The 24,183-nt window shown below is 30.1% G+C and overlaps 3 protein-coding genes and 1 long non-coding RNA gene across 9 annotated transcripts; 2 read left to right on the forward strand and 2 right to left on the reverse strand.

Annotated features, from left to right (window-relative positions):
• The first annotated feature begins 86 nt into the window (after positions 1 to 86).
• Rha (rha) lies at positions 87 to 8,232 on the forward strand. 3 transcript variants are annotated; one of them, XR_011447752.1, is made up of 12 exons: positions 87 to 215; positions 317 to 666; positions 1,024 to 1,171; positions 1,270 to 1,525; positions 2,516 to 2,829; positions 2,929 to 3,169; positions 3,241 to 3,361; positions 3,486 to 3,589; positions 3,656 to 3,937; positions 4,414 to 4,742; positions 5,036 to 5,916; positions 6,845 to 8,232. XR_011447752.1 is itself a non-coding variant. In XM_070306006.1 (11 exons), exons 2-11 carry the CDS (start codon positions 615 to 617, stop codon positions 5,358 to 5,360), a joined length of 2,172 nt encoding a protein of 723 aa, XP_070162107.1. In that variant the 5' UTR covers positions 87 to 215; positions 317 to 614; the 3' UTR covers positions 5,361 to 6,162. The 3 variants fall into 3 exon arrangements, 1 of the variants encoding a protein (XP_070162107.1); XR_011447753.1 differs by lacking the exon at positions 87 to 215 and adding an exon at positions 245 to 264 and having other exon boundaries at positions 511 to 666; XM_070306006.1 differs by lacking the exon at positions 6,845 to 8,232 and having other exon boundaries at positions 5,036 to 6,162.
• LOC138938770 (uncharacterized) lies at positions 5,388 to 6,964 on the reverse strand. 2 transcript variants are annotated; one of them, XR_011447755.1, is made up of 3 exons: positions 6,799 to 6,964; positions 5,894 to 6,093; positions 5,388 to 5,726 (listed from the first exon to the last, which is right to left on the reverse strand). It is a non-coding gene; the product is annotated as an uncharacterized lncRNA (long non-coding RNA). The 2 variants fall into 2 exon arrangements; XR_011447754.1 differs by having other exon boundaries at positions 5,894 to 6,132.
• Mat89ba (nucleolar protein 6 Mat89Ba) lies at positions 7,167 to 13,223 on the reverse strand. Of its 2 annotated transcripts, none has more exons than XM_070306004.1 (12): positions 12,642 to 12,788; positions 12,001 to 12,411; positions 11,445 to 11,919; positions 11,084 to 11,371; positions 10,723 to 10,996; positions 10,347 to 10,638; positions 9,988 to 10,212; positions 9,412 to 9,843; positions 9,068 to 9,228; positions 8,418 to 8,671; positions 7,772 to 8,181; positions 7,167 to 7,593 (listed from the first exon to the last, which is right to left on the reverse strand). In XM_070306004.1, exons 1-12 carry the CDS (start codon positions 12,657 to 12,659, stop codon positions 7,330 to 7,332), a joined length of 3,504 nt encoding a protein of 1,167 aa, XP_070162105.1. In that variant the 5' UTR covers positions 12,660 to 12,788; the 3' UTR covers positions 7,167 to 7,329. The 2 variants fall into 2 exon arrangements, with proteins under 2 accessions (XP_070162105.1, XP_070162106.1); XM_070306005.1 differs by lacking the exon at positions 12,642 to 12,788 and adding an exon at positions 13,070 to 13,223 and having other exon boundaries at positions 7,168 to 7,593.
• Positions 13,059 to 23,690, forward strand: LOC138938765 (uncharacterized protein DDB_G0287625). 2 transcript variants are annotated; one of them, XM_070306003.1, is made up of 15 exons: positions 13,059 to 13,616; positions 14,180 to 14,333; positions 15,012 to 15,643; positions 15,735 to 15,911; positions 16,100 to 16,464; positions 16,594 to 16,857; positions 16,948 to 17,307; positions 17,425 to 17,671; positions 17,757 to 17,968; positions 18,058 to 18,199; positions 18,379 to 18,632; positions 18,711 to 18,882; positions 19,631 to 19,803; positions 19,972 to 20,021; positions 20,588 to 20,676. In XM_070306003.1, the coding sequence occupies exons 1-14, from the start codon at positions 13,239 to 13,241 to the stop codon at positions 19,985 to 19,987; spliced, it is 3,546 nt and encodes a 1,181-aa protein (XP_070162104.1). In that variant the 5' UTR covers positions 13,059 to 13,238; the 3' UTR covers positions 19,988 to 20,021; positions 20,588 to 20,676. The 2 variants fall into 2 exon arrangements, with proteins under 2 accessions (XP_070162104.1, XP_070162103.1); XM_070306002.1 differs by lacking the exon at positions 19,972 to 20,021 and having other exon boundaries at positions 20,588 to 23,690.
• Positions 23,691 to 24,183: the final 493 nt, after the last annotated feature.

Here is a 24,183-nt window from a genome sequence, read left to right on the forward strand (position 1 = left end):
TCAAATCAGACAGGAGCTTGAGAGGAGTAACGCCCTTAAAACATATATAAATGGAAAGGGAATGCCTTTGTTTCCCGATAGAAAAACATGTCGGAAGGAAGTGGGAAAGAAAATGATAGTTGCCTTTTTTTTGTGAGTAACTGCTCAAAAGTGCGCATGCACGGCTTACCGGTTTGGCCCAATGAAAAATAAGGTCACATGTGTGTATACACAAAGTATGTATATCTACAGACTAGCTGAAGATGTCAGCCTCGCATGACAAAAGTATATACTGTGATATCTTACAATGTTCATTTATCGCTTGATTTTTTTTCAGAGGCAGCGTTTTCTATAATTTGCAAAGTCATTTTCGATTAATTATTTATGGACAGAAATTATATTACTATTGGACTAAATATTAAACAAATTTTTTGATATTTTTCTATCTATTCATATTCTCTGTATGCGAAGAAAATACCTATCTAACGAAATATCTTTCTTTGTGTTTACACGAATCCGTTTCCATGGCAGCGGATTTGAATCTCGGAGAGTGCGTAAATATTTGTATAACGATATATTTGCCGGGGAATTTGTTATATTTTATATATAATATTTTTTATGAAACATAACGAAATATGATAGAAGCGGTTGAATCTGATGTGCAAATTATTTTAAGCATAAAAGAAGGTAAGATATCTTATTATGTAGATATATCTAAATTATTATCTTTGAGTATTTACAAGCAATTTCAATTTCTAAAATAAAAGTGTTTTCGAAATTACTGATTTATTTTTATAATTATTGCAATTAAAATGAGCTTCTTTAAAAAAAAAAAAAGAAGAGAACTATAAATTTATTCATTATAAAAGAAACTATAGAATTTATATTAATATTACAAAAAATATGTGAATAGATTTTTTATAAATAAAAATATTTATATGTAAATTTTAAATAAATTTTAAATCCAAAAAAAGAATTTCGTGTACGAATTATTACAATTATGCAATCATATACTATCATATATTGTATACATATATAATGTAGGAAAGGGTTTCGAACAAGTTTTACAACCAACATTATTGATTGGAACCTTAAATGGACATTCTCTAGAAACTGACAAGATAGAGGCAAGTTCAAATCCACAATATGCGACTGACTTGATTTGGGAGACCACTAAAACTGCATTAAGAAAGTAAATATTTTACTTTATATAAGGTTACTATTATACTATTATAATCCTAAGAATTGAATAAAGTACAATATATATTTTATTTTGTATTTAATTTATAGAATGCGATCAGGACAAACTCCATTAAAATTAGAATGCTTTACTTTTAAAGAGAACAAGGCTAAGGAAAGAATTGGGTATGTTCTGCTAAGTATACGTTCTGCGCACATAATATTTAAACATGGAGATTTAAGTCCAAAGGCAAATTGGCACAAATTGTTGGGATTAAAGAATGATCTTAAAATACAAAAACCTGAATTACTTCTCACATTAAGAGTTGAAAATAGAAAAAATACAGATTCAAACTCAATGATAGAGGTAAAGTATAATGTTATATTTTTATTTTATATGATTAATGTAGTTTTAGTTTAATTATACTAAGTAAAATATTAACATTATAATATGAATCATTGTTGACTTGTAATTAACTACATGAAATATACATTAAATATTTATCATCAAATTGTATCATCTCACAGATAAACAATTTGATGACAGAAAATGAAGTCATTTTGCAAAGTGATAAAATAATACCTTATTTGCATCCTGATAAGCAATTGATTCAAGTGGGCCCTCCAAATATCTGTTGCAAATTATTCTTATTGAGTATCACAGCCACATGTACAGAGAACTTACATCTGTTATTACCTGAACCTCTAAGCAATCATGGTGTTGTGCGTTTTTTATATCGAGTTTTAGAAAATGATGTAGAACTGAAACCGTTCAATATAGAATTTGAAAAATCTTGTATTTTTCATGAAAAAGTGGTAGTGAAAATACAAAGTTCTTTGAATGTATTAAAATATTACCTACAATCAAAGCCACATTTTTTAATATTTTTGAAATATGAAGATAGTATAATAGCTGAATCATTGGTTAATCTGCAATCACTAATACCTGTGGACAGTCTGCAAGAATTTCTCAAATATACTACAAACGCGAATATTATTTTACATGAACGATGTTTTCTAACTAAACTAGATGCAATAGAGAAACCCATTGAAAACCAACATCAAAAATCCTATCTTGATTTACAATTTGAACTGCAATATACTGGAAGTAAAATTGACATTGTGCGTGATTCTGATATAATAATAAGTCCTAGTCCTATAATATCTTGTATTCAATATCATAATGAAGAAAATACAAATAATATCAGTCAGGTAGAATAGAAATTTCTTCATCCTGTCAATAATTATTATCTTACAGCGATTATGTGTTTATACAAACATCTATCTATAAAATATCGCTTTACATCAATATATATAATATTTACATATAAAATTTAAAATGACGGATTCTTTTTAGAGATGTCCAGAGATAGAATCTCATAGAAATCCTAGCGGCGATTTTGGAAAATTTAATTTCAAAAATACATCTCGTGAAGTGAAACTATTGGGTGCAACAGAATGCAAAATTATAAATGAACAGTCTGATTGTCAATGCGTGAAACATCAACTGGATAAAATTACATATTCACGCTCATGTAATGCGATATCCTGCAACTGCATTAATAACGATTTCAAATCTATAGAATCTTACCATTGTTATTGTCTATATATTTCACTTGCGGCAATAACATTGGTATCTACAAAATTATCTGGACGTCAAATTGAATTTCGGTTTGTTTAATTAAATATGTTTTTTTGAACAATCTAACATTTTTATTTTAAAAATTATTTTTTTTAAAACTTTATGTGATATATGATCTCTTCTCATAGATTTCATCATCCAAAAGCCGATATCACGTCAATGATACATGCGACAATGCCAGCTTTATCTGGTGAAAAAGTTAAATTACAAGAAATTGGATGCCAATTTCATTTTATATCTACGCCAGACGAAATAAAACAATTATTAAAATCTTTCCCACCAAAGATCAGTATGTATGATACGAACGGAAGCGCTGAACTATTATCGCTATCGACGCTTGATGTAAAACCTTTATTTTATGAGGATAAGGTAATATTACTGTTGTATTTACAGAAAAACGTTTATAAAATAATAAAAATTAAAATAGAAATCTTTTTCAGCCTGAGTGTCAATATAAATTACCTCTGTACGATACAAATCAATGTAAAATTGGTGAAATAGACATTTTACTTAAACTAGAGAATCGTGGACCGTACTTTATATTAAAAAAAGAAACTATTGGTAAAAATTTATGTTTAACTCACTAAATTCCTTTGTAATATTTGGTTTTACAATATATAATTCTTTAATGTTTATTTTAATAATATACTGTTATTGAATGGTAATATGATATATTTTTTAAAAGGTAAAAATCTAGGCCCACCAATATTAGATGACAGCTTAGCATATAAAATAGTAGATGAGCTTGAAACTTGGAAGGAACGACAGAAGGAAATGTTTAAAGCTGAGGTAAATAATAAAATGATAATAATATTTGTTTAATGAAATGTTATTTAAATGTAATATATATTGTAGCTTAAGAGAAAGGAAGAACGACATCTGAACATATTGAGTGAGGAATGGCAAAAACAAAAAGAGAATCTAGAATCGAAACTCGCATGTAGCGTCGAACAATGTAAGATACTAGCTAACAGCTTAAATAATGCTACGGAAGATTTAAGAACGCGCAGATTAAAAAGCCTAGAAAACGAGACCAGATTAATTAAAGCAAACGAAGATTTACAATGGAGATATGAAACTAAGTTACAAGAGCTTAAAGATTCCTTGGACACGATGCAAAATGATCTTACATCAAAGGTTTGTAAAGTATATAATATTTATACACTTCTGCTTCTGTGTTTTTCATTTATCTTAGAGATATTATCAAGAGATACAATAGAGTATATAAGTACATAATGATAGGTCGACATTGACTAAGTTCGTCTCATTTTCTATCGAGCTTTACAGCTTTTCTTTATTCAGAATTTCTTATCAATCATATTTTCAATTAAAATATTTCAAACATTAATGTGCTAATAAAAAAATCTAACAATGGAACTTGTTATTTTTTGTTGATAAAATCTTTCGATTGCAACTTATCCTATTTTATATCTATTTTTGAAAAATTAATTTTTTTACAGTTTTTTATTTTTTTAAGCTTTTATTTTATGTATATAGGTTTGGATACTTATGTACTTGGCAATTGTATTTTTACTTTTTTTTTAGAAAATTTTTTTTCGATTATAAATTTATTCGATTGTTAAGTTATACAATATACATATATAATATCGCAGATCACCAAATTAGAAGAGAAGAAAATTGCTTTAGAAGCAGAAGTAGAAATATTATTGTATGAAAATGAAAGTCTGAAATCATCAACAAGTAAACAGGCAGATGAATTGCAAATGTATCAAAAGGCATCTTTAACTAAGGATCAAACAGCGTCTTTATTGCAAGAATTAAAAATTCTCGAAGAAAAATTGGACAATGCCCAAAAGGGAAAATCATTTTTTAAAGAACAATGGGGAAAAGCAGTTCGTGAAATACACAAAATAAAAGTAGATCATCAACAAGCCATGCAAGTTCAAATCAAGAATAGTAAAGAAGAGCTGAAAAATGTGGAGTATGTTATGTCAATTAATCTTATTTGTTCAGAATGTCTCATTTTAATCGAAAATATTTATAATAAAATCTCCAAATTCATAATCGAATTGAAGCAAAAATATGGAAGAAGAACATCATTTTTCATGACTTTGCAATTATCATCAGTATTAAATATATCTTGGAAAATTAATTTCAAATTTGTTACAAAAATCAATTTTATTTAAACATAATCTAGTAGATATAGAATCTCCTTTATTTATATATTTTGATATCTTATAATAATATGATGAAATACAAAATCTCATTTTTCAGTCTGACCGAAATTTTAGACACAAGAGCTTTAAATAATGATCAAATCTTGCTAAAGGAACTTCAGAAAGAGATTGATGTGATCAAGCCGAAAAAACCCTTCGCTCCGAAAGATTACAATCAAATATTTACAATTAATGACGTTTACTCTAAAATTTCTTGCAATGATAATAAAATCAAGTCTGACAAATCAGAAGAGTACAATGACCGGTTGCAGGCATTGAGGAAGGAACGCGATTCTCTTTTAAAAACCGGAAGTTACGCGGCCGACGATATAGTGATTAAAAAACTTAACACAGAGATACGATCCTTATTGGTAAACAGGTAGCAAATTTATATTCTGGGTTAACATTTGTTGGTTAATATATTTCTATATTATGCAAGAAAACATACATACGATTTCGAATAAAAATTTATGATTGTACATAGCAAGACATTTTATATTCATTGTACAAATAAATATATTAAATATTTTATATATGAGACTTTAATTCTCTTTAGCATCATTAGTAATATTTCTTAAAGTACGGAAGTGTGTTTAGGGGAGCAGGATAGTTTGTCAGTCATTTTGGTCCGTTGATGATCGTTCCTCGATTTGGATCAAACCATGTTCCTGCAGGAAGATAGACATTGCGGCTGATGACACCTTCTTCAATTATCGAAGCAACCAGTATAGTCTTTCCAAGAAGATATTCTGCAATCCGATTAAGCAGCAAAATTGAATTACGCATTATTATAGATCATGTCATTTGTATTTTTCGGTCTTCATCAAGTCACTATCTTTCTTCTATGTGAATAAATTTTCATAGATAAGGGGAAAAAAAGAGAAATGGTTTATTAAGTCTAGAATATTCTACATACAGTACAATACAAACATATTTCAGGTATGTCTTTCATCTATTGTTTAATCTTGATCGAAAAGAACTATGCATTTATCGCTGCATTCGAATGGTTGCATCTTGCACCAGTCCTAATCACAATTGAATTAACGATGCCATTTCCATCAATTTATATATATTTGCTCCAAATATCATAGCTTTTATGCTCGTGTTTATTCCACACTTTAAGAAAATAAACAATTATGTCCAAATGATAAATGCCTATGTTTGAATAACAAATGATTCAATTAAAGTAAAAAATACAAAATGCATATATATATGTTTATATATTGCACTTTTCTTTATTTTAATTAAATCATTCATCATTATGATATAATTTACAAAGATTATTTGCATCTATTTTCTTGCAAATTATGTCCAAATGATATATGACTATATTTGAATGACAAATAATACAATTTTAAAGAAAAAAAAAAAAAAAAATGCATACATATATATGCACTGTTTTTTAAATTTTAATTAAATAATTCATTATTATGATATAATATACAAGATGATTTACACATATTTGGTTATTTTCTCGCTTTCAATGTCATCACACATGACAACATCAAAGTGTATAAAACTAAAACATATTTTGTATCAAATGTGTTAGGTTAGGTACTTCTATTTAGCAAGTACATACAAACAAGTATTGAGTAAATATAATTGTAAAACTCCATATATTGTAGAAGATGCTATTGTACCACCATAATATAAAGATTATTTCTTATATGTATTATAATATATATACATATACACAACACAACACGTGTGTGTGTGTGTGTGTAAATTTAGAATCTTATTATTTTACTACAGTTTTATTATTTTTGATTTATTGTGTATGTTGTGTGTGCTCTAATATTTATTAATTGATTTATTTATTACCTTAGTTCGAAGTAATTTGAAGTAAAAAAAAAGACATATTTTTTAGAAATATACAGCAAGATTAATGAGAAAGGATATTCTATCAACATGTATTTCCAGTCATGCATTCATTTAACACCGGCCTTGGATTGAAGGCTAAAACACAAGTAAAGATGTATTTACTCGTACGTTAATCATTCCAGCTAGATTGTATTATGATTCAGTGCTTGATAATGAAAATGGAGCTCATAGAGTTCGCACGCAAGTATCGCTCATGTATTTTTATTTCTTTTCTGTATAGTGATAGAAGCAGGATTGGGAAATAACCCTTTTATTCAAATTGAATAATATATATAGCTTTATTACTTTTGTCTTTTTTATTATAAAAATAATCAGTAGATGTAGCAAGCAAGAGTTATATTTTCACGGTGTTTTAATATGTATATATATCTCTTCAGTTTCTTTGTAATAGAACATATTTATTTTTTCTATATTTACAATAGATTATACATCTTATTAATCTCGAAAAGAATTTTCGAGTTTTAACTGTATTTACGTACTCGCTTGTGATGTCGTCAAGGACAATCCTTTACTCGGAACATTGATTGCGCGTATAATACCTTTTCCCAAAACATAAAAATCTTCGATCATTGCCGATACATTTAAAACGAGTTTACCATGGCCGTTTCGTTTCCTGCAATCGACATCTGCCACTTTAAAATCTTTATATTCGAGAGCAGCAGGTTTCAATAAAACCCCGATTACCGTACCACCATAAGTATCATGGAAAAATAAGGCATAGTCACCGTAACCGTCCTGGAGAAATAAAAGAAAAACATGTGAAATGCAGATAATGATTAAATATCGCAATAATTTAAATTGCGATAATATGAATGTTTTTTTTCTCTTTCTTTTGTTTTTTTAAAAGTGCGCGTATACTTTCATACAATTTAGTACAATCGCTTGTTAATTGTTAGTTGTCTAAAATACTAACTCTTAGATCTTTCAGGAAACATTGTACAGGATCAAAGTCTGTAACTGGAATTTTTTGAAGTGAATGTGCTTTGTATGGATGTAGATCGACGATTTCCGCGTTATTGGATACATCGACCGCCTGCAGTCTTCTAGGATTCATATTTGTTTTCAGATATAACAAACAATCGTATTCTTTTAGCGAAGGACGAAATATAGGTTTTATATCCAGAACTGTATTATTGAACAATAAATCGTCAAATAGTTTCAATGATTCCTTCGCAAGTATACTCATTCGATTTAAGATCAATTGAGACGGTGCTTTCCTTGTCCACAAGGATTTCTGCTGATCATAAGGGGTAGATACAAATAAAGGTGGTAGCGAAGCGCGAGTTGTATTAAATAACATTTCTATGGCGGAGATTTCTTCTTCTGGAAAATTTAATATAATGTATTAATATATATTATTTCAATTAATTTATTTAATTGAAATTAATTTCATTTAATAAATCCAAAAACGATAACATATACGTAAAAAAGATTGTGATATCTGTATCAATTAATTATTTCAGTTAAGTAATTATTTTATAATGATTAATTTGTTAGAAAAAATATATATTTATGCTTACAATAAAAAATTAAAAATATATAAAGATGTCAAAACTCACTGGTCATTTCGCCATTGAAATTAACAATGACAGGATCGGTATTCCAATGAGATCTTGCAACAACTTCCAAAAATCGTAGAAATGCCACTTGCGGCATCTGAGCAGGTTTATAAGGTTCTGGTGTCAGATATATCGATGCCATAAGCAATTCAACTACAACTTCCGGTACATGAGTATCATCCAACAGTTGTGCCGATAGCCACCGTTTTGCTAAACAGCAAGCGGGACCAAACGATGGTTGTTGAGAATGCAATCTATGAAAGTGAAAGGTGAAGATATATAATATGCTGCCCATGTTTATTATATTTATTGTGCAGAGTTTATTTATCGTAGTATAAATTGTTATAGATATATTCTTTATTCAATTGTCAGTAAATTTTATTGAACTTTTGACACATCACGGGTTTTACGTTTATAAAAATATAATTTTTCATGTAAAAAATCTTTTATATATTCTATTATTAATTACAATAACCCGCGCATGTGTTTCTTATGTCAAGGAATTTTAGTTGATATTTTCTTAGAATTAAATCTAAGTCAAACAATTGAATCATCCAGAAAGGAATGTTGTTTTCAGAAATAAGGGATTCCAGTTCCCCATACATTTGTTACAAATTATTCTAACAACTATTAGGCTCATCAATTCTTACCCATGCAAAGCGCTGCTCAATTTTGGTAAATGGAATAATTTATTTTCCAATTCAATAGATTCTTCATTATCTTTGTATTTAATCACTCCATCTTCCTTGACTTGCTTCACTAAAGCGATTTCCTTTTGATGCGCTACTCTTAACCGGAAAACAAATCCGTCCTAACAAAAAGAAATTTTTTTATTCTCAAGAAAAACGTAAGATTATATATTATATTGTAGTATAAGATATCATACACAATATATATTTATTTACTGTATAATTATTGTACAATGTATATTAGGAATATTATAACAATATTCCCTTAATACATAATATATCTATTTATTATTATTATACGATACCTGATACACATCAACATAAGAGGGATTGGCTTGTGCTTTCAGTTGATATTGCTTTCTAAGGCAATCCGCGATTTGTATGTGAAATGCCGTTTTCGTTTTTCTAATAGCTTCCAATTCCTCAGGCCACTTTCCACTGATCGATAATTGTAATGTCGCATCGAGCGCGTGAACATACGCGGGGCATTTTGTGATTTTTTTCGAAAGGATCAAACAATTTTTGTCCTCAGTGATATCATTGATGCTCCGATGAACGGTAGCAAGCGGCGGAAAGACTTCCGTGTATCGAAAAATTGGACTCGAGCCATGAACACCGTTAATCGTCAGAGGCATATCATTCAGTGACATCAAATTCTTCTCCAAGATATTAAAAGCTTGTAAAGCCTTTAGCGTAGCTTCTTCACCAGTGCCATATACGAAATGTGTTATTTTGTACTAGAAAACATAAATCATGATTTACACAAAATATCTAGAGGTAATGATAACAATTGACGAGCAAACGCGTTAATTGAACACAAAATTATGTCTTTAAATATAAACATTTCCATAATTCATAATTCATAATAATTGTGAAATTACCTTGTGCAACTTCAGCAAATCTTCCACTTGATCCGCAACATACAAATATTGATCTTTCAAAATATTAAACTTTGTTTTTAATAAAAATGCTATTATTTTTTTACATATTATTCTCTTGTGTGCGAAAGATTTGCCTTTTGACCAAACTACAGCCTCACGAATGGAACCATCTTTAAATCTACGTAATTCAGACTTGACGCCCCAAAAATTTCTAAAGTCGACTGCCTGTAAAGCAATACAAACAATTTTATTTTTGTCGTATATGATATAGTAATTTAATAATATATAATATAATAAAAACTACTGTTTATAAATATTGTTTTATTGTTTTAGACGTTATTTTAACTGTTTTTGCTTACTTCTGGTAAATTTGCTTCAGGTCCTTTGTCCACAATGCCAAAACATATTTCAGGATTCAATTCTAATCCAATAATGAGCTTTCCAGTATCATCTGGGATATCTTGGCTGCATTCCCATTCCTTAGGTACATTGGGTAATATACACAATCGATTAATTCTGTGTTCTAGACCTTTCTTTAAAACTTCAACAAGTAGTTTGATCACTTGATTACGTTTATCAGGTCCGTAATTGATTTTGTCGTCAATGCTAGATTTTTCAAGGATTTTTTCTAAAATTGTCTTGTTCTGGAAACTATATACAGAAATAATAAATTATTAAAATATATTTAGCAGTCTCTCTATAAAAATTTATATAGAATTTCTTCATACAAATTACCATAAGATTTGATCAAATGCTTTATGAAATGGTACACTTCGCATAAAAAGTGCTTGAAAATTGTCCATATGTATACTATCCAAATGATTCAAACAAAGATCTGCTTCTCTCTGCACCCACGCAAAAGTATCCTTCGACAGATTCGCAGCAAAATTGTGATAGCCGGTACTATCAAGAAATACACAATCATAATAGTTGTGATAATGAGAGACTTGTTTCTGATTATCTTTGTCCTTGCACATGCTGATTCCATCCTTGCACCAATTTCCCTGTGCTATTTTAAATAAATATAATTATTATCTCGAACAGAACATAATACAAAAAAAAATAGTGTTGTTTATTTAATAGTTTTTCAAGATACCTAAGCAAATCCAGACATTCCGCACAACTTGATAACTACTCATAAATGTATTAAGTTTTTTCATTCGTAAAAGATAAATCACAAACATTGTGACAATGTGACCGGTAAAGCCGTCATATCCTTTACTCAATTCGCGTTGATGCAACCAAATTTTCAGCAAGATTATACCGTCCCTTAAATTGGGATATTCTCTTATTGCTTGCGCCATCTCAGAATTTATATTTGACATTACTAAATCATGCAGTACTAAAGAATTATAGCGAGGGGTAGGTGGTAAAGATGCTGTGGCTAAAATAAAATATGAGAAAGACATAAAATTATACAATAAATAATTTTACATTTATTGTCTGTATAGACTTACCATCGACCAAAGATTTCTTATCAAAATACCATGCTGGTCTGACACTATTTTTTTCTGGCAAAAATCTGTTTAGTTTAAAACTAGTTTCCTGCAGAGATGTGTGTATTACTACATCTATCTTTTTGTTCAATTTTCCACTAGGCCGAAGTTTTAAGGAAAGTCTTAAATCATCGCCGATAAATTTTTTACTTTCTGCAAGATCGCTCCCTATAACTGATGTTATAAACGCCAGATATGTTGCTCTTTTTCTAAAATATATGTAATTCTGATAATCTTGTTTGCGAAATAAACCAGCTGGCATTTCTACCATTATATCCACAGTAACGGTAGGCCCAAGAATACATTCCGAATTATAAGATCCAATCACACTAATGTTAGATGGTTTTAAAAACTTGAAAACACCTCTAGTTTCTTCTGGCACATGCGGTGCAGGAATATAAATGTCCAATTTATCACTCACATTATTATTTACAAGCTGAAAAATTAATATATAACAAATTATTTAATATTTTATGACATTACATTTTACATAAATAACATAGATTGTATTACTAACTGGAATTTCTTCAGTCTCCTCAATAGATTCAATTGTTGCTTTCAACTTCTTGAACCAAATTTCAAATAATGCTTTGTATTTAGTTTTAAGCTTTACTTCATTGAGAATCTCTTCAATTTGAAGCCGGAACAAATTTGAATGGAATAAATTCTCGGTTTCCCTAAGCTGATTGAGTTCTTCAACTGTTGGCTGCTTATAAAGACCATTTTTGAACTTTTTTTTAGTAACAGCTTCACTTAATTCATCTTCAGTCACTTTCTTTCTCTTCTTTTCTCGATTCATTATAGGAGATTCAATCTTACAATTGTCTAGCTGTACTTCTTCCTTTTCTATTTCTTCCTTTTCTACTTCTTCCTCTTCTACTTTCTCATTGAAAGAATCATTATGCTCAGCATATTTTATCTTGCTCAACTGAAATTATTCAATTTATTTTATTAAATTTTTATTTCTTGAATTTTTCTCTTTTTAATGCAAGAGAGACAGCTACACACAAACATTTCTATGATCAAATAATCAAATAAAAAGTTATATACATATAACACATATTTAAATTTAAGATCTATAAATTAAGTAATATATAAAAAAATAATACGGATTAAATTTAATTAATGTTTCTAAATAATGAATAAAATTTGATATACTTTAGAAGGCCCCTTCATTTTCAATTTACTATGTATTTACTGTAGCTGGCTGCTATAATATCATGCTCCAACCATACAAGCCAATGCTTTTCGATTGTCGCCATGTGATTAGATTCATGCACGCGCATCTATCTCTTTTTGTTCTCTCCCTAAAAACCTTATCGTCATTGAGCATAAAAAATTGATAGAAATGTTTGGTACAAAAGTTTTGAAATTTAACCAATCAGAACAAAAGAGACTAAAATTTCTTTATTCTGATTGATCAATTTTCAATCTATTTTTATAAAGAAGAATATGATCTGTGTGAAGTAATTTTAGCGTTGATCAGTTGTCGGCAATGGATGTTGACATTTTCGGCCGTCAACGATGGTCAATGGCAGCAATGGCAGACAATTGCGTATGTATAGTACAGTAGACAGTAGACGCACCTGTGTCGAAGTGTCAAAGGAATCTCGTGTATGCTATATCGTGTTTCGCATCCGGGATCCGGAACCTGTCGCGCGATGGCCTCGTAGAAAGAGAGAGTGGCTTCGACGATTCAAGAAGACGGATCCACGCTACTCGATCATTCACGAATGTTTACAACTGGCATGTTAAATGGAAATGAACGTGGAAGTGACGGAGGTGACATCGTCCAGAGAGGCTGACATCGGCCTCACTGCGGCGGATTCATCGGTAGGTTCCGGCGACGTTGATGTAAGAAATGACAACGAGGAATCGACGAGCGACGAGCCTCGTGCTCGTGCTCCCTGCAACGGTAAAAACGCAGAGGAAGAAAAACGCGAGGACACCGCCGCGAATTTGTCACGAGCGACTCCGATCGCCGATTGCGAAATCGAATCGTCGAGGATATCTCAGACTCCGTTAGCCTTCACCATCGATTTTGGTAACAACAAAGAAGTGGACACAGCTAGGTATCAGAATCTGTTCGAGAGGTACAACGCGAGGCACAAACGGAATCTCTCTACGTCCAAGGTATTAAAAAATCTGTATATGTCATTTTTGACATTTTGTAAGTAATGTATTTTATATATTTAAAAATGCGTTACAGAGAGAGAGAGAGAGAGACTCATGAGTCTCTTTTATAAATCTTTTCTTCCGTTTGCTTTCTTTATATTATATCATACAGGGTGTTCAGAAAATAACACTATACACTTATTTCAAATATCTAGGAAAAACATTTATCAAACATTATTAGCAAATTAGTCTCTTCACAAAAGATGTTGGAAGTGTCCTCCACAAGCATGCAAAAATAAACAAACTTTAACTCTTCTAATCTTGTAATCAAAAACCTTCTTCAATTCTCCTAATGATATATCTCTGATGAAAAAAAATTCATTTGTTAACATTTATTTTTTTATATTTAAAATAGATATATAGTTACTTTCAAAACATCCTGAAGAATAAAATTATCTATTAATTTTATAAATTATCATTCTTAATGTAATATCTTGGTATTGTGTGATTTAAGCATAACGTTAAATCTTCTATTAAAATATTTTGATATTTATATATATTGTAAAGCTATATATTTTTAGGTAGAAGTAAAAATAAAGAAGCCGAGCACTATACTATCTCCAAATTTGGGGCAAAAGCAGAAAGTTTCTAGCACTCATTCGGAAGGTTACTTTAGTAGCGAGGATGATACGAAGCGAAAAACTGACCAATTAGCAGAAAGATTTAAACAATTAGGTAAATTTATTAATAAATCATTTTTTATTTTGTTTTTTATTTTAAAGATTAAATTAAATAATATCAAAACACTAATATGTTTCAAATTTTTTTAAAATGATAGTTTTATGTTATATGTGCATGTTTCGATTATTTTACTTTAAATTAAAAAAATTAAATTTTATTGATGAAAATAATGTTGTATATAAATTAAAAATTGGTAGCAATCTTTTCTAATGAAAAGACTTTAACGTGAATCCTGTAATGGATTGTATTGAATATATGTGATGGATGAGTCATGATGAAGTCATGTTCTTCAAACTTCTTAATATTCCTTACAAGTACTTTCTACCTATTCTGAGTGATGTAGCCTGCTGACATATTAATGACTTTAATGCTATAACTGTTTTTATATTGGAAATTATGTGATTTTTCTGCCAGAAATAAATGCATATCAACAATTTTATATATATTATATATATATATTGTTGCTTTTACGATAATATTATTTTTAAGTTACATACAAGATATATGATATGTTAGCAAGTATATATTATCTCTGAATTAGAAATCTTTAAGGTCAATTTAGAAAAGAAAAAGAATTATATACATATGTATTTATAAATAATAAAATTTCATTATTTTTTATATTTTGTCTGATATTTATCAAGATCTAAACTATACATATGTGTTATTTAGGTGTGAAGAATTCCTCAAAAGCACATTCTAGCACAAAGATGTTCGGTAATGAAAATGTAGATCATCAGAATAAGCAGCATTTAATGACGAGATCCAGCGATGGTAAAGTACGACGCAACAAATGGTCACCTCAAAGCCTCTCTTTGGAACTTGAGTCCAATAGAAACAACTATTGGACATCTCAGAGATCCGCAACGATAAATGATTTAAGTCGCGTTCAAATTAGCAATTACGACGACGACGAAAACGAAAAGCGGTACACGAAAAATATTGAGTACATTGCTAACGAGTGCGAGGAAGCAAATGATTTCGAAGATAATAAAATATCTAATATGAATTATATCATCGATGATTTTAATATAAGAAACACAAACGAGAGAGAGAGCACTTCGTCGAACGTCAGTTACGCGATGAATCTGAACGCGGATGATATAGCGGATACCAATCTGGAGGTATTCAATGTCAGTAATATCGACGCCACTTCCGACGGTGCGGTGAGCGAGGCTGGGACGTACACGATTCATAAAGATTATACCGATGAAGAAAAAGCGAGAATGGATATCGACAAAGTTTTCAGTGTCGGTGTTTTGACGGAAGACGAAAGCAATGAGGCGTACGTTCACAATTTCAAGGTAGATAAACAATATCTATAATATTTATATATACACATATATGCATATAATTTTTTGCACAAATATTTAAAATGTCAATCTTATTTTGCAGATGAGTATTTCTCGTGATAATAATGCCTGGATATCGGAATGGGCCACTCAAGTAGCAGAGCACAATTCACTACCTCCGATAATAGGCGGTTCAACAGGTCGTACGCCGCCTCTAAGTCCCACCAAGATACCATCCCCGATTCATGCTAGATCTCAAAGAGGATTACGTAATCGTTATGTATGCATTATGTAATCTTAAGAGATAAGATATTTTTTAGAGAGTAGGATAATAAATTTTGTACATACATACATAAATCGAAAGAGACATCTCTCTTTTTTGGAGGTTTAAAAAGCAAGATACATGTTTTTATTGTTTTGTCTTTCCAGATTACTTTTTCTAAAAAATTTATATTATTTTGCTTGCAGGAACAATCCGACAGTAACGTGGATACAGATTCGTACATACGAATAAAAGAAAGGATTGGTTTAGTTTCAAGTCAACATCAAATTATAGACTCCGGCGGTGAATCCGATGACGATACCAGCAACAGTTACAACACGCCACCCAACAGTTCACAGCGTACACCTGTACATAGTGTCGTAGGTAGACGCGGTAGCTTGTCCGACTCGTTGTTTCGGCGAGCGAATAGTAACGAAAATAGACGCAGCATCCGAAAATATTTAAGTTCAACCAAATCGAAGACTGTTGACACTAATGTAGAAGTATCGAACAGCCCGTCCCAAGTCTCGTCGACTCTTCGTTTGGAGAGAAGAAGCAACTCTCTAGATAGGTGATTCTGATTTATTTTACGTTTTTATTTGCCACTGACAAATATAAATTTTGATAACTATGTATGATATAGATATGATTAGCGAGTTTTTTTCTGCACTTTAAGAAACTTTTCTTTTCTCTAATATAGAAAAAAATATGCTTCTGATACAACGGAATCTAATACGTCCAGAAAGAATAGTATGAAATATAAGGAAGATGATTTCAAGCACACAAATAGTCCTGTCTTAAGCCGTCTTAGACCACCTACGTCAAAACTGACCAATAGTCCAATTGTGAGCCGTAAAGTTGCTGCAACGAAAGTTCTTAATTCTCCCATTTTAGAGAGATCTAAGCACTTGACAAAGTCATCAGAATCGAAAAATATAGGATATTTTACATGTGTTGAAAATAGGTACATACTTTTTGTAGACACATTAATTTTTAAACATATATTAAATCTTAAAAAAATTAATATGTTTTATGCATGTTGATTTATTTTTAGTCCATATATGCTGAGAAAATCCAATAGCACTACAAATTATCATGAAAGAACCAGTTATTTTGATAAAGACATATCTATTAAAGCATCTAATATATTACAAAACAGTCCAGAATTTCAACGACATCTTAATATACAGAGATCATCAAGTAATGCGAATATTAGAAACATAAGATCGCAGAATTTTGTATCGCGTCGCAGTAGTTTCAATAGTAACGATATTAACAGAATATCATCGAGAGGAAAATTTGCTGTTGCCTCCGATAGTAGTAGCGAAACTGGTGAACAACAAAGAAAATCTCCTTTGACACCAGTTTCATCTGGAATCAAATTAAATAGGGCTTTCAGCATAAGAAGAGCAAGGTGTGTATCATATAAATTAAATTTATCAAACTTTATTAAAATACGATGTTCCAGAACTTTTCTGCTTCATCTTGTATATGAACAAAAAATTAAGAGTTAAATGGATATTTCTTATAGATTAAATTGTGAATCCGACACAACACCGAATACAACCCCTGAAGAAAGACGTAGAAGAGCGCAGTCGGAAGTAAAAACTGCAGTGTCTGCGAACAAGCAACAAAGTTATCATCGTAGTCGCACAAACAGCGTTGGAGCGCACAATAAAGAATCATCGAAAAAAGCAGAATCAACGAAATTCAGAGCACCATCTATGTCTAGGACTGATACCGGAAGATTTAGTATGAGAACTCCGAAGTCTATTTATGTAAGCGTCGCGTTTATATAATTATATTACACTCATAAGATATTTTGTAAATATAATTTTCTCCTTTTCCTCCTGTTTTTTTTAGCATCCTCCCAATAGCCAAAAAACGAATCAAAAGCCAAGTAAAGATCACAAAAAATCTGGTAGAAGTAATTCCACTCTCACATCCAAGGAAGTAGAGTTTCAAAATTGGAAGAGACGGAAAAGTTACGATCCGATGAAAGCAGCAGCTGAAGGGAGAAAAAAATTAATGGACAATACCAAGAAACATCACAGTACCGAGGACGGTTCCGGCAAGTGAGTATATAGTAAATATATAAAGTTTTGCCTCCCCCCCCCACCTCCCTCTTTTTAACAATCATAATTTGTGTATATATATATTCCAGCCATGACAATTCCGTGTTGAGATCTGCAAGTTTTCACGGTACAGGAGGTGCTCTCTCGTTAGCAAACGACTGGTCGGATAATGAATTAGATTACCGTTATGAGGATAATCAAGTACCGCCGCCTAGCAGTCCGCAGCTTGGAGTAAATATGCTTTTAATCATGCTTAAGAATCCATAAGTTTTTCGCTAATAATTTCGATTGTTGCGATCATTTTTTTGCTTATTTTTGTATAGTTTTTTCAATGAAATTCTCCAAACAATTGTATAAAATGCATATATATATCTTAAGCACAATTATAAAATCTGAATTTTCTCTATTAGGAGAGCGATAGTGACTTGGAAACCTCATCTTATTTGCAAACTACTCAGAACGTTGTATCCGCCATGTCGGCTCGCATGACGGGATATCGTCCTCCACTGGAATCTGAGAATGAGAGCGACGAAGATACGAGTCACAGTCTCCGTCAGAATATATTAAAAGGAATGCGCCATCCGAGCGACACCGAGAGCAGCGACGAAGAACATGCTATGGCACAATCTCCTATTTCCAGTACTAAATATAATAAAGAATTTAGGTATGTGCGCGCGTATATACTTCTGTTCGAGTATTGTACTTTGATAATATTTCTCTATGTATGTCTCGTTTCTTTTAGTTTGCGTAATAAAATAAAATTGGATCCGCAACAAATAAAACCTGTATCTTTCAATGTGAGCAGAGCTAAAAATTTATCGCAGGACACTCGTAGCAAATCTGAGACCTTTTCTAACGTTGCTAGAACAGAATCTGGACGATCTGGCGTGCGAATTAGTAGAACTTTGAGCATGGTAAGTTTTATACATATATATTTTTCTCTTCAATATAATATTTTTGATATAAATATAATATGTGTATGTGTATGTGTATATACAGTCAGTCAAGTAACAGCGTGTTCGGGTTAATTCGTAGAAAAATTTATTGAACAAAATTTTCAAATACGTAGGTGTATTGCACTCGATCAGAACAAAGATGCAATTGTATTAATAATGTGTCCAGTCACCACCGGCATCGATAATTGCCTGGCATCTCCAAGACTTTCGACCAAGTTAATGCGTCGCATTTGGAGGTCCTTGCCGTATTTATGCAGCAAGGACCTCCAAATGCGACGAATTTCCCTAGCTAACTGCTTCAAAGTGAATGCTTTCCTTCCACGAAGCTTCTGCTTGATGTATGCCCACACATTCTCAATTGGATTTACATCGCGTCCGTAAAAATTACGTTGCTCCAATCTTGGTCGATATTGTCCTTCGCCCAAGCGAGTCGCTTCGTCACGTGCTTTTCACTTAACAAAGGTTTCTTCACTGTACTGCGCTATTTGATATCATGAGCATGGAGATGATTCTCTGACAAAAATTCAATGTCAACTGAATCTTTCTTGACAACGCATCAAGGGCAAATGCTTTCTCTATTTACTCACGAAAGAATTAGGGCGATATTTTTTACCAACTGCTAGTTGTGCCGAACACGCTCTTACTTGACTGATTGTATATGTATATATGTTATATACGTATATATGTAATAAACCTGTTTGTACAGGTGCCTAAAAATAAACCAAAAGAACTAAAAAAGCCCCCCACGCCAAATGTACGAGAGGTCGAAATGCAAAATTGGAAACGTCGCAAGAGCTACGATCCTATGAAAGCGGCGATGGAAGGACGGAGAAAAGCGGGCTTGGCAAAAAAAATTATTACTACAAATCTATCACCGAGGTAAGTTTGTAATAAACCAAGTTAACTTTGTATAAAAGAAGAAATAATAGAGGAATTTTCCCAGACAAGTTCAAAAGTTATCAGAAAGATATCTTTGGGCTTTTGCATTATCTAGATTACTTTATTATATTCAACTAATTGACAAGATAATAATTTTATTGTTGTTAGGACCAATAGCGCTTGATAATCTAGAAGTAGTGTGGCAAAATATGCAAGTGGTATGTAGCATAAAATTGTTTGAATATTTTATGCTATATATATATATTCTCTCGAGAAGTACATCTCTAATAGATATCTCTTTTGCTTCTTAAAAATATGAAACTTTTTTACTGACACAAATGCTTGTTTTTTGTATTGCACTGACTTAGAGTTTTCCTTAAATTGAGATTTTCAAAGTGACAAAAAAAATACTGTGTGTGCACTAATTCTGCATTAGTTTGTCGTTTATCTATTTTAATATTACGTTTACGTTCTTTTTTTTTATCCATTTGATATTTTATCAATCATAATGCCATAATCACATAACAGATAATCGACGAAATGTTATAATTGACTGTAAATATATAGCTATTTAATAATTTTTGTTTATTTAATATTGAAATGTGATCAAATAGCCAATTTCAGCTATGATGTATGACTGTACGATATAAACATGCATTAATAAAGCTTTTTTTCTTTTGATAAGATAATATGTAAATAAAATGTGAAATGCGTTTTTTTATTTACCCATAATTCAATGTATATATTATACATATATGTTAAATATATTTATATTTGATTTTAGCCATGTAGCAAGATCACAAAGTTTTCATGGATCAGTAGGATTAGCAATCAGCGACTGGAGCGATGAGGAACCGGTCATATCCGCAGATGAAGCCTCTCTATATTAGGATCGTCTCAGAGTTATTGTGGGTAAACAAGAAATGAACAAGTAGTGAAAGTAATATAAAGCCAATTACAAAAATTCTTGTAGATAAATTGCAAGAATGAAAGAATTTTACAGAATGTTATATATAAGAAAATGAGCTATATATTTAAATCTCTTATATATCTAAATCTATCTCTGAAACGATTTTAGCGAGATACAAGTGTAGCTCTACTCGTAAAATCTTCTCTATAATATAAATTTTGCGCATTGAATCTCGCATGTTTGTAAAAATTTCTGAGTTAGAAAAAATTGTGCTTCCCTTCCACAGGTGATATTTAAAAATTGCCCAGAATTTGCTATATTAATGTTATAACGTCAAATTGTTTGTATTTATTTAATTTGTAAAGAAAAAGACGTTTTTTTTCTTAATTTATATTTTTTATTATGTATAATATAAATATGCAAAATATTGCCTAAATATAGTTAAAAAATGTTTTTTATGAGTAATAATATTGAAAGGAAAAAAGAAAGAAAGAAATATATAAAGGAAAATCTCACACACAAGATGTCCTAATTATTAAGTGAGAAGATGTGCAACAATATATATGATATCTAATTTATATAGAGAATACTAAAAATATAAAGAGAAATATATGTGTGTCATTGGTTTAATTACGATTGGACCAATCGCGTAGTGTTTATGTACAAATATTTGTATTTATATCGCATCTTGTTCCATCAATGCAGCCAATTTATCTAACTATAAGATATATACATGTCCTCGCATTACTCGCGTAATAATATAATCTAGGAAGAATTTTGTTTTCATTAAAAGCAAAAATAGAGCAAAACCTGAGAAAAATTTTCACAAATCTATAATTTTTTTTTGTTTTATTAGATTATGATCGAATGACGTACGTTATATTGTTTGTAATTGTGAATATAAACTCACATCGGTGATGCTCGCAATTTTTCTTTATTAGAATAATTATTGATACAGACAAAATAACATGCTACATTCTATTTCAACTTCAAAGCGCGCAAAAAGAATTAAAATTTTTTCTCTATGGTAATTTAATGTGATCATAAAGAGCTTTACAGTGATTTTAATCATTAAGATGTATATATCAATATCGATCAGTTTAATTGTATATTCTTTCTTTCAATTTTACGTGGAAATTAAAGAATTTTTTTATGATTTGATTCTAAATTGAATTATCTCTATAACATACTTGAGCAGTTAATATTACATGACACATTGATATAACATAAGACATTTTATACATAAATACTTGTTCAGAAGATTGTCATTTATCACTTATTTATCATATATATATGCTTGTTATTCTCATATAAATTCGATGAAAACTTTATTTGAATTTCCTAGAGAATTTTGTAAAACTTACTCAAATTTGTTGTATATATTGCAAGCATTATGATAAAGAGTTATATTAATGCACTCTTTATTGCATAATTCTTAAAATAATATTCCATTATTCTCGAACAATTTTTTATTTATTTATTTTTTTTAATCATATTTTAGTATTAAAAAACTGAAAGTTTAGATTGAGATATTGATTTATATTTTCTTGTTGATACAATTTACAGTTTATTAATTTACAACAAATCTCAGCATGTGGAATAAAGCATTATGATTATGCAATAAAGATTACAGAAGAATGTGATATTATATGACAGGATTAAATAGTTACTGAGTTGAACATGATAATATAAATTTGTTTATTAGAAATTATTAAGTATAAATGATTCCTCTGTATTTAAGTCTCGACTATGTATATATGCTTTTGATTCTAGAAAATTCATTCTATATTATACAAGATTTGTTAATACTATTACAAATTGTATAAAAATGTGATGGGTTTCTATATATCAAATTCGTTTTTATTAGATTTATTCATTTGTAACAAAATAATTCGGTATCTTTTTTTCAAAATGCATTATATTTTATGAAACAAAACATTTAATTATTCGATAGAAAGAATTTATTTCATCTTCATATAAAATATGTCGCGTATTGGAAGTTGGTCCTTTCGTTAACAAACTTATGCATATAATTAAAACAACATGATCTTATGACCATACAAACAGTCTTCTTATAGTACTAGTGTTCTCATATTTATTTCGCGTTCTTGTTATTTTTAACAAAAACGGGCTTCCAATGTGCACACATAATACCATTATATCTTCAAGATAGATACATCACAAAGTACATAAAGCATTACATGGATATATTGTATCATTTTAATTTTTATAATTGGAAGTATGAGGATAAAAGAAAAACTATATACTATTTTGTTTATACAACTTTGTTGTGATTTTTTTTCTATGAAAATATACAATATAGAGAAGTCTGAAAGTCTGAATTATTCCTAAAGTTGATAAAAATATTTGCCATTAAAATCCTCACTTTTCTAAATCGATTTATCAAACAATGATATATTCATAAGCATTCTTTTTTGCCACAAAATTTTTAAGTGAGTTATATTAAGTATATTTATATTAAGTTGATATATCTTAGCATTTTGTATCATCAGCAATATCGTATATTAAAATATTTTCTTATCAATATGATCCGTATTGTGTTTCTTTGTACACACATTGCTGTAATAAGATATATGTATTTGGCATCTTGTTTTTTTGTCACAAGCACAAAGAATACGCGTACGTATATACAATTGTAATAACAATGGAATATATTTTTGTATATTCAGAGTCTACACAGCTATAAACATGTTAAGTTCTATTCTATATAAATTTAATTGGCTAATTTTTATTGAAATATGCACAATTGCGAAATATAAGACATATATATATATATATATGGATATATTCTATATATGTATGGATTTTTTTTTTCTTAGATGTTCATATAAGTTGTACAGTGATCATTTGTGAAAATTGAGAGGTGAGTTGTAAGAACAATTAATTTTTAGATAATAATTTTCACTATATTGTAAATGAAAAAAGAAAATAAAACTGGAGTTTTTAAAATTTCAAATTTGAAGTTTTTAGTTGTATTATGTCTTTTGCCTATCATGTCCCCGATGCCTTAGAGAATTTAAATTTGTGTAAATATCGGTGGAAAGCCAAAAATTGGCCCTACAGGGAGAGTTTTTTAGCGGATGCGAGTCCCGCATATCCCACCGAACTGGCCGGTGGAAATGCAAAATGCATTTTTCTCTTCCTTCAAAAAAAAAAAAAAAAAAAAAAATCCTGATATTTGCGCGGTTTTTAAAGCTTCAAATTTTCGCGCTTCTTGAAATTTTACCTTATGCTACCTCTTTGCTGATCATGTTTCCTTAATATTTTTGCGGATTTCAAAGCTTCAAATTTTTGCGCTTCTTGAAATTTTACTTTATGTTACCTCTTTGCTGATCATATTAAGATCATATAAATACGATTAAGGGCCAATTTCACCAAGTTCCGTTAGATGAGCCGACAGTTAAAATTAGCAGAGTTCCAACTGAAATCATATGAATGCTTGGTTTTCC

The sequence above is a fragment of the Polyergus mexicanus genome, unplaced genomic scaffold (assembly GCF_030449975.1).
Source record: "Polyergus mexicanus isolate NDT 795.1 unplaced genomic scaffold, iyPolMexi1.0 SCAF_13, whole genome shotgun sequence".
Taxonomy (NCBI): Eukaryota; Metazoa; Arthropoda; class Insecta; order Hymenoptera; family Formicidae; genus Polyergus; species Polyergus mexicanus.

Bases quoted from the DNA above. Each gene is read 5' to 3' on its own strand.
- Rha (XM_070306006.1), top strand. From the start codon at position 615: ATGATAGAAGCGGTTGAATCTGATGTGCAAATTATTTTAAGCATAAAA. The intron at 1,172-1,269 runs GTAAATATTTTA...TTTAATTTATAG, and splicing joins ACTAAAACTGCATTAAGAAA to AATGCGATCAGGACAAACTC. The intron at 3,938-4,413 runs GTTTGTAAAGTA...ATAATATCGCAG, and splicing joins AAAATGATCTTACATCAAAG to ATCACCAAATTAGAAGAGAA.
- Mat89ba (XM_070306004.1), bottom strand. The intron at 10,997-11,083 runs GTATCTTGAAAA...TATTTAAAATAG, and splicing joins GAATGTCTGGATTTGCTTAG to CACAGGGAAATTGGTGCAAG. The intron at 9,229-9,411 runs GTATCGTATAAT...TCTTTTTGTTAG, and splicing joins CTTATGTTGATGTGTATCAG to GACGGATTTGTTTTCCGGTT.
- LOC138938765 (XM_070306002.1), top strand. From the start codon at position 13,239: ATGGAAATGAACGTGGAAGTGACGGAGGTGACATCGTCCAGAGAGGCT. The intron at 17,969-18,057 runs GTGAGTATATAG...TATATATTCCAG, and splicing joins ACCGAGGACGGTTCCGGCAA to CCATGACAATTCCGTGTTGA. The intron at 19,804-20,587 runs GTAAGTTTGTAA...ATTTGATTTTAG, and splicing joins ACTACAAATCTATCACCGAG to CCATGTAGCAAGATCACAAA.